Source organism: Scyliorhinus torazame, chromosome 12 (genome assembly GCF_047496885.1).
Source record: "Scyliorhinus torazame isolate Kashiwa2021f chromosome 12, sScyTor2.1, whole genome shotgun sequence".
Taxonomy (NCBI): domain Eukaryota; kingdom Metazoa; phylum Chordata; class Chondrichthyes; order Carcharhiniformes; family Scyliorhinidae; genus Scyliorhinus; species Scyliorhinus torazame.
In genome coordinates, this window is record NC_092718.1 from 67,224,064 (window position 1) to 67,238,167 (window position 14,104).

Below are 14,104 nucleotides of genomic sequence, written 5' to 3' on the forward strand. Positions count from 1 at the left end.
GAGATAGTGGTAGCGATGGATGCAGAGAAGGCATTCGATAGGGTAGAGTGGGAGTATCTATGGGAGGTGTTGAGGAGGTTCGGGGAGGGGTTTGTCAGTTGGGTCAACCTATATGGGGCCCCAGTGGCAAGTGTAGTCACAAATCGGCAAAGATCGGAGTATTTTCGGTTACATAGGGGAACAAGGCAGGGGTGCCCCCTGTCCCCATTACTGTTCGCAGCAGTGACAGAGGGGGACTGGCGTTGCCGAATCTGGACGACTACTACTGGGCTGCCAATGTGGCAATGGTTTGTAAGTGGATGAGGGAGGGAGAGGGGGCGGCGTGGAAGAGGCTGGAGATGGCGTCCTGTAAAGGAACGAGCCTAAAGGCGCTGGTGACGGCGCCGCTACCGCTTTCCCCGAAAAGGTATACCACAAACCCAGTGGTGGTGGCAACCTTCAGGATCTGGGGGCAATGGAGGCGACACGGGGGTGAAGGGTGCTTCGGTGTGGTCCCCGATCAGGAATAACCATAGGTTTGTCCCAGGAAGGATGGACGGAGGGTTCCAGAGCTGGCATCGGGCAGGAATTAAGAGATTGAGAGACTTGTTTATTGATGGGGAGTTTGCGAGCCTGGGAGCGCTGGAGGGAAAGTATGAGTTGCCCCCGGGGAATATCTTTAGATATATGCAAGTGAGGGCGTTCACGAGGCAACTGGTGAGGGAATTTCCGCTGCTCCCGACGCAGGGGATCCAGGATAGAGTGATTTCGGGGGTATGGGTCGGGGAGGGCAAAGTGTCCGAAATATACCAGGAGATGAGAGACGAGGGGGAGGCACTGGTAGAGGAGCTGAAAGGAAAATGGGAAGAAGAGCTGGGGGAGGAGATTGAGGAGGGGCTGTGGGCTGATGCCCTAAGTAGGGTAAATTCCTCTTCCTCGTGCGCCAGGCTTAGCCTGATACAATTCAAGGTTCTACACAGAGCACACATGACGGGAGCGAGGCTGAGCAGGTTCTTCGCAGTGGAGGACAGGTGCGGGAGGTGCTTGGGAAGCCCGGCGAACCACACACACATGTTCTGGTCGTGTCCGGCACTGGATGAGTACTGGAGGGGAGTGGCAAGGGAGATTTCAAAGGTGGTGAAGGTCTGGGTCAAGCCAGGCTGGGGGTTAGCTATATTTGGGGTAGCGGAAGAGCCGGGAGTGCAGGAGGCGAAAGAGGCTGATATTCTGGCCTTTGCGTCCCTGGTAGCCCGGCGAAGGATCTTTCTTATGTGGAAGGAAGCGAAACCCCCCGGCGTGGAGGCCTGGATAAACGATATGGCAGGGTTCATAAAACTGGAACGAATGAAGTTTGCGTTGAGAGGATCGGTTCAGGGGTTCATCCAGGCGGTGGCAACCGTTCCTTGACTATCTCGCGGAACGTTAAGGGAAAATAGATCGTCAGCAGCAGCCCAGAGGGGGTGGGGGAGCACTATTTTTTGTTACTTTGTTAATTCACTATTTTATTTAAATAATGTTACTTATTAGCTATTGTTATTTTTTTATGTTGATTTGTAAAGTGGAAAAATTGTGTTTGAAAACTTTAATAAAATATATTTTTTTTAAAAAGTAATAATCACTGGATTGTTACCTGATCCAATTGACATAGAGTCAAGAAAATTAGAGAAATACACACTTGCCTCAAAGTGTGGTGTGGGAAAAAGAGGTTTCTTTTCATGGGACATTGGTGTCAGGACTCTGGGATGAGTGAACTATTCCGTTGGGCTACAGCCTTTGGGAGATGGAGCAAGATAGTAATGTGGGTAAAGACAATCAGAATGGGACAGAGTTTAACAGATATTGTACATAAGAACAAAGAAAAGTACAGCACAGGAACAGGCCCTTCGGCCCTCCAAATCTGTGCCGATCATGATGCTCTAAGTAAAAACAAAACTTTCTGCCCGTACTCGGTCCTTATCCCTCTATTTCCTCCTGTCTCCACCCAGATGCCTCTTAAATGTTGCTAATGTGCCTGCTTCCACCACATCCTCTGGCAGCGCATTCCAGGCACCCACCACTCTCTGCGTGAAAAACTTACCCCACACATCTCCCTTAAACCCTCACCGTGAACCTGTGCTTCCTTGTAATTGACACTTCCACCCTTGGAAAAAGCCTCTGACTATCCACTTTGTCTATGCCTCTCATAAATTTGTAGACCTCTATCAGGTCTCGCCTCAGCCTCCATCTTTCCCTCCAATGAGTACAATCCAATTTATTTAACCTCTCCTCACAGCCAACACCCTCGAGACCAGGCAACCCCATCCTGATGAACCTTCTTTGCACTCTCTCCAAAGCTTCCATGTCCTTCTGATAATGTCGTGATCAGAACTGCACGCAATACTCCAAATGCGGCCTAACCAAGGTTTATATAGCTGTAACATGATTTCCCAACTGCTATACTCAATGTTCCGGCTGATGGAAGGCAAGCATGCCATGTGCCTTCTTAATCGCCTTGGCCACCGGTGTTGGCATTTTTAGAGAACTGTGGACCTGCACGCCCAGATGCCTCTGTGTAAGTTAATGTTCCTAAGGGCTCTGCCATTTATAGTATAATTCATACCTAGATTTGATCCTCCAGAATGCTTCACCTTGCATTTGTCCGGATTAAACTGCATCTGCCATTTCTGTGCCCGAGTCTCCAATCTATCTATATCCTGTTGTATCCTCTGACAATCCTCGGCACTATCAGCGACTCCGCCAATCTTCGTGTTATCCGCAAACTTACTAATCAGCCCACCCATATTTTCCTCAGATCATTTATATATACTACAAACATCAATGAATAAAGTCATTGCAGGGAATAGAATTTTTTTTTTTAAATTATAAATTCTTGATCTGAATACACAAAGCACCTGCAATAAGAGATGAATTAGTGGCATGAATAAAGTTAAATGATTTAGACCATTACAGGGGCATGATTACAAGGTGATCAAGGTTGGGAAATAAATACTCCAGGGTATAAAATATTTCAGAAAGATCGATGAAGTGCCAAAGGAGGAGAGGTAGCCCTGGTAGTAAAGTATGACATAAGTACATTAGTGAGAAGGGATCTGACCTCGATCATGAAGTATAATCAATATGGGTAAAAATAGTCCTCAACACTGGGGCAAGGATGTGTGCTCAGTCCTCTATTGTACTCCCTATACACACACACACATGTCTGTGTGGCAAGATTTAATTCCAATTCAATGTACAAGTTTTCAGATGATGTGACTGTGGTGCTCGTATCTCAAACAACGACAAAACGGACTACAGAAGGGAGATAAATCACTTGGCTGCACTGTGTACAGAAAACAACCCTGCTCTAAATGTCGGCAAGATTAAGGAACTAATCATTGACTTCAGGAAATGTTGCACGACCACCCCCGCTGCAGTCTACATCAATGGCTCTGCAGTTGAGATTGTCGATAGCTTTAGGTTCCTGGGGGTCACCATCACCAACAGTCTGTCCTGGTCTACTCGCATTGATGCAACAGTCAAGAAAGCATAACAATGTCTCTACTTCGATGGAAGCTAGAGAAATTTGGCATGTCTGCATCGACTCTGACAAACTTCTACAGATGTGCCATAGAGAGCACAGCTTGGTATGGCAACTGCAGGCCCAAGATCGCAAGAAATTGCAGAGTGTGGTGAACTCAGCCCAACGCATCACGCAAACTTGCGTTTGATTCTGTCTACACCTCCTGCTGCCTCAGGAAGGCAGACAGCATAGTCAGAGACCCCTCCCACCTGGGCTTTGCCCTCTTCCAGACCCTTCCATCAGGCAGAAGATACAGAAGTCTGAAGACCCACACATCCAGACATAGGAACAGTTTCTTCCTCACAGCTACTAGACTCCTCAACGATTCTCCCTCGGACTGATCTGTTCCCTGTAAGAACATTATTCACAACATCCTATGTTGCTCTTGGTCATGTATTTGCATTGTTTGGTCCTTGTTTCGCACTGTAACCAATCACTATTGTCGATGTACTATTTGTCAATGTACTCTGTTGATTATACTTTTTTGTCTACGATGTACGTACTGTGTACGTTCCCTTGGCTGCAGAAAAATACTTTTCACTGTACTTCGGTACATGTGACAATAAACCAATCAATCAATCAATTAGAAATAACAATAGCCAGAAAACATGGTGAGAGTAGTTTATAGGGCCTTTAACAGTACAATACCATTGGACATAGTATAAAACAAAAACTAATTGGAGCTTGTACCAAAGGTGACACAATAAATGTGGGGACTTTAATTTTCATAAAGACAATTTCATCAAATTGGCAAGAGTGATCCAGGAGATAAGTTTATAGAATATTTTTGTGACAGTTTCTTGGACCAATACGATTTGGAATTAACTAGGGATGAATATATCTTGGATCTAGTGTTGTGTAATGAAGCAGGGTTAATTAGTAATGTCATAGGAAAGGAGCCACTTGAAAATAGTAAACATAATGCCATTGAAATCCATCTAGAATGAGAGATCATAGTCTTAGGATAAGAGGGAGCAAATTTAAAACAGAGTTGAGAAACTACTTCTCCCAAAATGTTGTGAATCTGTGGAATTCACTACCCCAAGGTGCGGTGGCTGCTGAGACAGTGACTAAATTTGAGGAGCTGGACAGATTTTTAGTTGGTGAAAGGTTGAAGAGCTATGGAGAATGGGAAGGACGGTGGAATTAAGGCCAGGATGTGATCAGCCATGAATGAATGGCGGAGCAGTCTCAGTGTGACAAATGGCGTAATTCTGTTCCAATGGACGCGATTCACACTCAAAATTTCTAAGTTAATTTGTGCCGGTTTTTCAGGGAGTTTCCTGTCGGCTCTGCCTGGATGTTGCCCCCCGCTATTCAACGACTGTCATGATATTCAAACATACATCATAACACATACATAATGATAGACAGACCAACGGACCAATTAGCACACACAACACGACAGCCAATCACAGACAAGAGCAGACACAGTATAAGACAAGAAACACGACACTTCCTGGGCAGTCCACCTGGAGACAGCACAGGGCCAGGACCTCATAGTAAGACACTCACACAGTCACAACGTGCTGAATACCAAGTCTGATGTATAAATAGTTAGATGGAATAAAACTGCGTTGTACCAATCGCAACCGTGTTGGTTCGTCTGTACCTCAGAGCACCCAACACCTCATGATACCAGGAGTGAATCGATATCTACCGGCAAATCTGCCATCCTGAGCCATGGACACCCGCAACAAACCGCAGCCGTTGCAAGTCGCTGGGAACCTGGGCACAAATTGGAAGCTCTCCAAGCAGCGCTTCGAACTCTGCATGCAAGCCAATGAAAAACGGGGCGCCTCGGACGAAACAAAGATTGCCATGCTCCTCACTGACGCAGGTCAGCACGCCATCGATGTATACAACTCCTTGGTGTTCGTGGAAGGCGAGAACAAAGCTAAGTATGACACGGTCCTCCTCGAGCTCGACAAGCACTTCAACGTTGAGGTCAACAAAAGCTTTGAGAGGTATGTCTTTCAGCAGCGCCTGCAAGGTAAGGATGAGCTCTTTCAGTCCTTCCTGACGCACCTCCGCATACTCGCGCAGTCCTGCGGTTATGACACCACCTCGGAGTCCATGATCCGGGACCAGATCGTTTTTGGCGTTGCCGCCAGTGGCCTACGCCAGCAGCTTCTAAAAATTAAAGGCCTGGCCTTAGCATCTGCTGTTGAAGCCTGTGTCCTGCATGAGAATGCGACTAGCCGATATGCCCAGTTTTAGGCGACCGAATCGGCATGGAGGGGGTCCCACGCGATCGAATCGGCAAGCCAGGCCGCCCACGAGGCCGAACGCGTCCAGGCAATCGAGTTTCTCCCGGCCCGCAGCCCGGAAGAGGGCGACCGTTTCGCGTGCTTTTTAAGGCCTCCCGCATTTGTGCGTGCCAAAACCTACGGCAACACTGAGGGACGTGCTGCGCAGGCGCGCGCGACGCAAGACCGAACTGCGCATGCGCAGTGGCGTAACGAACGCCATGACGTCATGACGTGCGACAACTGTGGACCTGCACATTTAAAAGGGCAATGTCCTGCAAAAACCCGACAATGCCTACGCTGTGGCAAGATGGGCCACTACGCTGCCTACTGTTGAGCAGCTAAACCTGTAGATCTTCCACATCTCCGACAACCTCGCAGAAACGTGCGGACCATTCAGCCTCCACATCACGACATCCAAACCGACGACACGGGTGACCAAGACGCCTTCCGGGTTGCGGTCATTGATGCGAACCGGGTCAACGCCATCAATCCGGGCGATGAACGGTCAACCCGAATTCTTCGCCCACCTACTAGACTGGACTTATGAGACTGTTCACACGTCAAGCTTTTGCAACCACTGTTTTATAACATGTCACTGTTTTATCGATACAGGCCTCGTTTGATCGTTCCAAATTTCCACGTTCTTCTTTTGTTATGGTACAACCTCGTTAGCATGTCACACCTGACATCGCCCCTTGTATATAGTTAAGCCCCATGTAAATGATGTAAATATTACACACACACACACATCTTTAGCTGCACTCAGGATACATTTATATTTATAACCACGTAGGCACATAATCTTGTAAAAAAAGGGGGGATGTCATGATATTCAAACATACATCATAACACATACATAATGATAGACAGACTAACGGACCAAGTAGCGCGCACACAACACGACAGCCAATCACAGACAAGAGCAGACACAGTATAAGACAAGAAACACGACACTTCCTGGGCAGTCCATCTGGAGACAGCACAGGGCCAGGACCTCATAGCAAGACACTCACACAGTCACAACGTGCTGAGTACCAAGTCTGATGTAAATAGTTAGATGGAATAAAACTGCGTTGTACCAATCGCAACCGTGTTGGTTCTTCTGTACCTCAGAGCACCCAACACCTCAATGACGAGTCACTTTTTTGGGCCCTGGGTAGTTTCTCACCATTTTAGCCCACACTTAGAATTTTTTTTAGCACTGAGGAGCTGACCTCAGTGATCGGGCTGCCATTTTGAAAGGATGCCCTGATTTCTTAAGTGAGCAACCCCCACCCATGGGTCGTGTCACCTCCCACACACGTGGACACGACCCCACACACCCTGCAAGTGAGGACACCCTGCTATGGGGTTCCCTGGGAGTCCCTCCTCTTTAGGCTCCCCAAGCCCTCTTGCAGCACCCATTCCCTTCTAGAACACACTACCCCCAACCTCCCAGAGGCCCCCACTTACTTGCCCTGCACTCACTCACCCTTCAACCCCCCCCCCCCCCCCCCCCCCACCTCCACCCTCGTTTCATAGCATAGCATGGCCCCCCTTGCCCTCTGACCCGTGGCAATGCAACCTGGGCACCCTTGCATTGGCACCCAGCAGTGCTCCTGCCAGCTTGGCAGTGCCAGGGTGCCCATGTTCCAGGGGGATAATCCAAGGGGAGCCCCTGCCCTTACCCTGACCACAAAGGGGTCTTCGATGGTCCTAGTGCTGTTTATGTTGAGAACTCCCAGGACAGCTCCCTCCTGACTATGCTGCTACCTCAGCTGGGTCTATCATGTTGGGGAGGGACAACGCATACCCAGGACGGTGCCTGGGACATTACCTGTAAGATATTAATGAATGTGCGACTGTGTAGTATTGACTAGTCTGTGAGACAGCTCTCCCAATTTTGGAGCAATCCCCCAAATGTTAGTAAGGAGGACTTTGCAGGGCTGATACCAGGTGGTCTAACCGGTTTCATTCCTTTTTGTAGACTTTGTAGCGGTTGGATATGCCTTGCTGGGCGATTTCAGAGGCCAAGTAAGATTCATAGCTATGGGTCTGGAGTCAGTTCAGACCAAGTAAGGATGTCAGGTTTCCTTCCCTAAAGGACATTAGTGATCCAGATGGGATTTACCACAATCAACAATGGTTTCATGGTCACTGTTAGCGAGACTAGTTTTTAAATTTCAGATATGTTAACTGAATTTAATTTCCACCAACTGCTGTGGTGAGATTCAAATGCATGTCTCCAGAGCATCAGTCTGGGCATCCAGATTACTAAACTGGTGACATTACCACTATACCACTGCTTCCCCCAGAATACCAGAGCATTCTGTAGTGTGTCTCTGTTAATTGATGTTCTGCTTTTCTCTTCTTCCTTCCAAAGTGGGCAGCCTCACATTTCCTTACATTATACTTCATCTGACAATGTGTCCTGCTCACAACTTATTTCTTGACTGTCTTCATATTTTCAGCAAATTTGGCAAGAATGCAGATGGTCCTTTCAGATAATTAATGTTGTTCATTAATAGCTGAGGCCACAGCATTGATTACTGTGGCACTCCAGTTGTTACAGCTGCCATCTTGAAAATAACCCATGTGTCACAACACACTATCTTGTTCATTAGCCAGTCCCCTATGCATGCGTCACACCCAACACCATGAGCTCTTAGCTAGTTTAGTAACCTCTTATGTGACACCTTGGCATGTGCCTTTTGGAAATCCAAATGCACTACATTTACTGGTTTCCTTTTATCCACCCTGCTTGTTCCATTCTTTAAAAAAAGTAAAATAAATTTGTTAATCACACTCACCAAAGCTCTTTAGGCAGCACCTTCCAAACTCACAACCACTGCCATCTATAAGGACAGCGGCAGCAGACACATGGGAACACCACCGACTGGAAGTTCCCCTCCAAGCCACTTACCATCCTAACTTGGAAATATATCACCGTTCCTTCACTCTTTTGTGTCAAAATCCTGGTACTCCCTAACAGCACTGTGGGAGTCCCTACGCCACTTGGAACGCAGCGGTTCGAGAAGGCAACTCACCACAACCTTCTCAAGGACAGTTAGGGGCGGATAATAAATGCTGGCCTAACCAGTGAAGCTCACATCCCTTGGACTAATAAAACAAATAGTTTTCTAAAATAGATTGCTCATACTGTAATTTCTCCCTCTTTACGTTTTTGAGTCATCCTTTGCTGATTTCTAAAACTTTCCAAAATTCTGGCCTACCACAAATGTTCACAGCATTGTTTACCTTACCTTTCAATTTGATTCCACTCTTAACTTAGTTAGCCATAGCTCATAGAGTCTGTCTTCCTCAGTGGAATATAGAGTTACAAAATATCATCTTGGGTTTAGACACTAATTACGGACCCACTTTTCTCACTCAAACTGAATGTGAAATTCTATCGTTCTGATGACTTGCCATGAGGATTGTTTGCAATGAGATGAAATTCAAAGTGTCATCTAGCCAATAAAGCACCTTTTGAAATAAAAATGAAGTGCTGGAAAAGCTCAGCAGGTCTGGCAGCATCTTACCCACCTGATCGCTCTCTCTTTCTCCCGTCCGTGCTCTCTTTCTCCCGTCCGTGGAGTCTTCCAGGTTTCTACAGACTCGAACAGTTCCTACAGATTTGAGGGTTGCTAATGTAACTCCACTATTTAAAAAAGGAAGGTAAAGAGAAAACAGGGAATAATAGACATGCAAGCTTGAAGTCGGTAGTAGGGAAAATCCATCATCAGAGCACTTGGAAAATGTGGCAAGATCAGACAGAGTCAGCATGGATTTATGAAGGGGAAATCATGCTTGACAAATCTAATAATTATTGTCACAAGTAGCCTTCAATGAAGTTACTGTGAAAAGCCCTTAGTCGCCACATTCCGGCGCCTGTTCGGGGAGGCTGGAACGGGAATTGAACCCGTGCTGCTGGTCTTGTTCTACATTACAAGCCGGCTGTCTTAGCCCACTGCTAATCCAGCCCCTACTGGAATTCTTCGAGGGTATAACTAGTCGAGTTGATGAGGGGAGCCAGTGGATGTAGTTTTAGATTTTCAGAAGGCTTTTGACAAAGTCCTGTTTAATAGATTAGTGTTTAAATTTCAAGCGCATGGGATTAGGGGTAGTATTGAAATGGATAGAAAACTGGTTGACAGACAGGAAGCAAAGAGTAGTAATTTACTGGTCTTTTTCCGAATGGCAGGCTAGTGGGGTACCGCAGGGATCGGTGCTCGGACCCCAGCTATCCACAAATACATATTAATGGTTTAGATGAGGGAACAAAATGTAATATCTCCATATTTGCAGATGACACAAAGTTAGATGGAAGGGTGAGCTGTGAGAAGGATGCAGAGATCCTTGCGTGTGGTTTGGACAAGTTTTATGAGTGGGCAAATGAATGGCAGATGCAGTATAATTTGGATAAATGCGAGGTTGTCCACTTTGGTAGCAAAAACAAAAAGGCAGATTATTATCTGAATAGCCATAAAATAGGAGCGGGGAATGTGCAGCAAGACCTGATTGTCCTCGTACACCAGTCACTGAAAGTAAACATGCAGGTGCAGCAAGAAGGCAAATGGTATGCTGACCTCCAATGCGAGAGGATTCGAGTACAGGAACAGTGATGTCTTGCTGCAGTTATACAGGGCCTTGGTGAGGCCACACTGGAATATTGTGTGCAGTTTTGGTCTCCTTATCTGAGGAAGGATGTTTTTGCTATAGATGGAGTGCAGTGAAGGCTTACCAGACTGATTCCTGGGATGGCAGGACTGAAGTGTGTGGAAAGATTGAGTCGGCTAACTTTGTATTCGCTGGAATTCAGAAGAATGAGGGGGGATCTCATAGAAACTTCAGGACGAGACAGGGCAGATGCAGGAAGGATGTTCCCGATGGTGGGGTGTCCAGAACCAGGGGTCACAATCTGAGGACACGGGGTAGACCATTTATGACACAGATGAGAAATGTCTTCACTCAGAGAATGGTGAGCCTGTGCAATTTGTTACCACAGGAAGTAGTTGAGGCCAAAACATTGTATGTTTTCAAGAAGTTAGATGTAGCACGTGGGACGAAGAGGATCAAAGGATAATAATGAATGGTGGAGCAGGCTCGAAGGGCCGATGGCCTCCTCCTCCTATTTTATGAGTTTCTATGTAAAAGTGTGTGGTGATGCATTTTGGGAGAACTAACAGGGCAAGGAAATACAGAATTAATGATCAGGCGCTAGGAAGTACAGAGGACCAGAGAGATCTTGGGGTGCATGTCCAAAGAGCCCTGAAGGTAGCAGGACAGGTAGATAAGATGGTTATGAAGGTGTATGGGATACTTGCCCATATTGGTTGAGACATGGAATATACGAGAAGGCAGATTATGATGGAGTTATCTAAAATGCTCATCCGGCTCCAGCTAGAGTTGTGTGTGCAGTTCTGGTCGCCACACTATAGGATGGATATGATTGCAATGGAGAAGGTGCAGAGGAGATTCACCGAAGATGTTGCCTGCTCTGGAGCATTTCAGTTGTCAAGAGAAGCTGGTTAGGCTGAGACTGTTCTCAGAACAGAAGGCAGCGAGGGGGACCTAATTGAGGTGTATATAATTGTGAGGGACATAGAGAGGGTAGATAGGAAGAAACATTTCCCCTTGATAGAGGGGCCAATAGCCCTTAGATTTAAGGTGAGGGGCAGGAGATTTAGAGGGAATTTGAGGTAAATCTTTTTCACCCAGAGGTGGTGGGAATCTGGAACTCACTGCCTGAAAGGGTGTTAAAGGCAGGAACCCTTGACGTTTAAGAAGCATTTAGATGAGCACTTGGAAGTGCCACAGCATACAATATTAGGGACCAAGTGCTGGAAAATGGAATTCAAATAGATAGGTGTTTGATGGCTGGCGCAGACACGATGGGCTGAAGGGCTTCTTTCTGTGCTGTAAAACACTAGTTGTAATCCTAGCCAGCAGTGAAAACTGAAGGCAACCGGTGACTAACAGACTAATCATTGCCCACTGCACGAACAGCAAATGCTCATTAATAGTGTCATCGTACCAGATTATCATGTATATTCTCTATTGATGAATGATGGAACAATAGCTAACTTCAATCATATGTGTGACCACCAATAAGGAGATTAATAAGTGAGTAAGCCTGCTTCCTCATTTTCACCCTTGACTTGCACTCTTGGTTGCCCAAGTCATGTGTAATTTATGGAATCAGAAAATGCTCCCAACACAGAAATGACTCATTCCCCATGAGCTATGTGGTCTAATCCTATTCTCCCTTTTGCTCACATGATTCAATAGTGTGCTTGCATTTCATATACATTTCTTGATTTGCCTTTCCTGACAAATCATGTGTTTGCTTTTGTCCAGCTGAAGTCTATAAAAATAAATCCTGCTTTTTTTGCCCAACCTCGAACTGAGAAATTGTGTTTTCTGAGAAATTCAGTTTTCTGAGTTTGTTTCTTCATATTGACATTCCCATCTCCGCACCGTCTGAAAAGAAATTCACTTTGAAATTAATTGGAAAAAGGTAATTGTGTGTCTATTGTCTTCTATCAGTTCTCTATCAGTGTGACTCGTCACATTTATGAAATTTTTCTTTTAGCTTCTGGCTGATGCCTGGATTTATGTTGAAGAAGATTGTTCTTGGAAACTTTACGTCTGGCCCTGTGGATGCAAAAATGGCCGATGCAATCGATTTCATGGTTGATCGGGTGAGCCAAATAATTGAGCAAAACTTATTCTCTTAAACACTGACATACATGTTCTATAACCTGGATCATTTAAACACCAAACCCAGCACATACTCATTCACAAGAGCGTGAAAACAAACATGGGGATGAGAAGATCAAGAAAAATAAGACTGACACCAGTGAGTTGTATCCCAAGGAGTATCACTACTTCTCACACGGTGATACAGTGGTTAGCACTGTTCTCTCTCAGCTCCAGGGACCCGAGTTCAATTCTGGCTTTGGGTGACTGTGCGGAGTTTGCACTTCCTCCCCGTGTCTGCGTGGGTTTCCTCCGGGTGCTCCGGTTTCCTCCCACAGTCCAAAGATGTGCAGGTTAGGTTGATTGGCCAAGGTAAATTGCCCCTTCGTGTCCAAACGTTTAGGCGGGATTATGGGGATAGGGTGGAGGCGTGGGCTTAATAAGGGCCGGTGCAGGCTCAAATGGCCTCCTTCTGAACTGTAAATTATATGATTCTTGTGAATCTTGTAAAACATTTAAGCAGATGACAGATCAAACCCAAAAGACGCAGCAACTCCCCACGCCAAAAGATCCAGTCCAGATTCAGAATTACTGCATGGAACCCTACCCTTGTGCTTTAATAAATAGGGGTAGACCATTCAACCCCTCAAGCCTGTTCTGGCATTGTGAGAGCATGGTTGAACTGTATCTTAGCACTATCCAAACCTGCCTTTGCTCCACATACTTTTATGCCTTTTGCTAGCAATTATTTGTTGTTCACCAATTTAAAGCTATTAATTGAGCTTGCATCTACTGCTTTTTTGGGGGAGTGAGCTGAGCACTTCTTTTAGCGTTTGCTTGAAACTTTTCTCCTGAGCTATCCTGATTCTAATTTTTTATGTTAATCTCCTTATCCTTGACACCCTCAGCACCAGAATTTTTTTTCTTCTCATCTGATAAATTCCTTTGTGAAAATCCTTTAATGCATGCAAAATGCAATGGCTATCTAATTTATAAAATCTTAAATTTGTCCATCTTGGCCTTTTGAAAGAACATTTACGCTTAGTCCCAGAACACTGCTTTTTGCTGGTTTTCCAAATTCCTTACCTTCAAGTACCTGACCCAACAACTTTCTTTCAAAACTATTTCTGGAACTGACAACTGTGTGAAATACTCTCTACTCATCTGCCCTCTAGATCTTTGTTTTCATTAATCTTTTATGGGACATGCGCATCACTGGCAAGGCCAGCATTTATTACCCATCCCTAATAGTCTTTGAAACCACATTGCTGTGGGTCCGGAGTCACATTTAGACCAGACCAGGTAAAGACGGCAGATTTCCTTCCCAAAAGGACATTAGTGAGTCAAGTGGGTTTTGAAGACAATTCATAGTTTCATGGCCACCTTAACTAAGAAGAGATTTATATTTATGATTTATTAATTGAATTTAAATCTTACCAACTGACATGGTGGAATTCGAGCCCATGTTGATTAACCAGAGTCTCTAGATTACTATTCATAATCTTTAAATCTATGACACACACCAGGAGACACAATATCCTTATTTTACTCTGATCAGACCAGAGGTGATGGGGTCATGAGTAGCCCTTGTGCTTTTTCCTTCCCAATTCAGTTACTAAATCGGTTCATTATT

The 14,104-nt window shown here is 45.6% G+C and overlaps 1 protein-coding gene across 2 annotated transcripts in view; it reads left to right on the plus strand.

Annotated features, from left to right (window-relative positions):
- spg21 (SPG21 abhydrolase domain containing, maspardin) overlaps positions 1-14,104 on the plus strand; it is a 102,340-nt gene that overhangs the window by 72,633 nt on the left and 15,603 nt on the right. For both annotated transcript variants that reach the window (XM_072468826.1, XM_072468827.1), the window contains exon 7: positions 12,365-12,473. In XM_072468826.1, the coding sequence (XP_072324927.1) occupies positions 12,365-12,473 (109 nt within the window). The remainder of the gene's footprint in view (positions 1-12,364; positions 12,474-14,104) is intronic.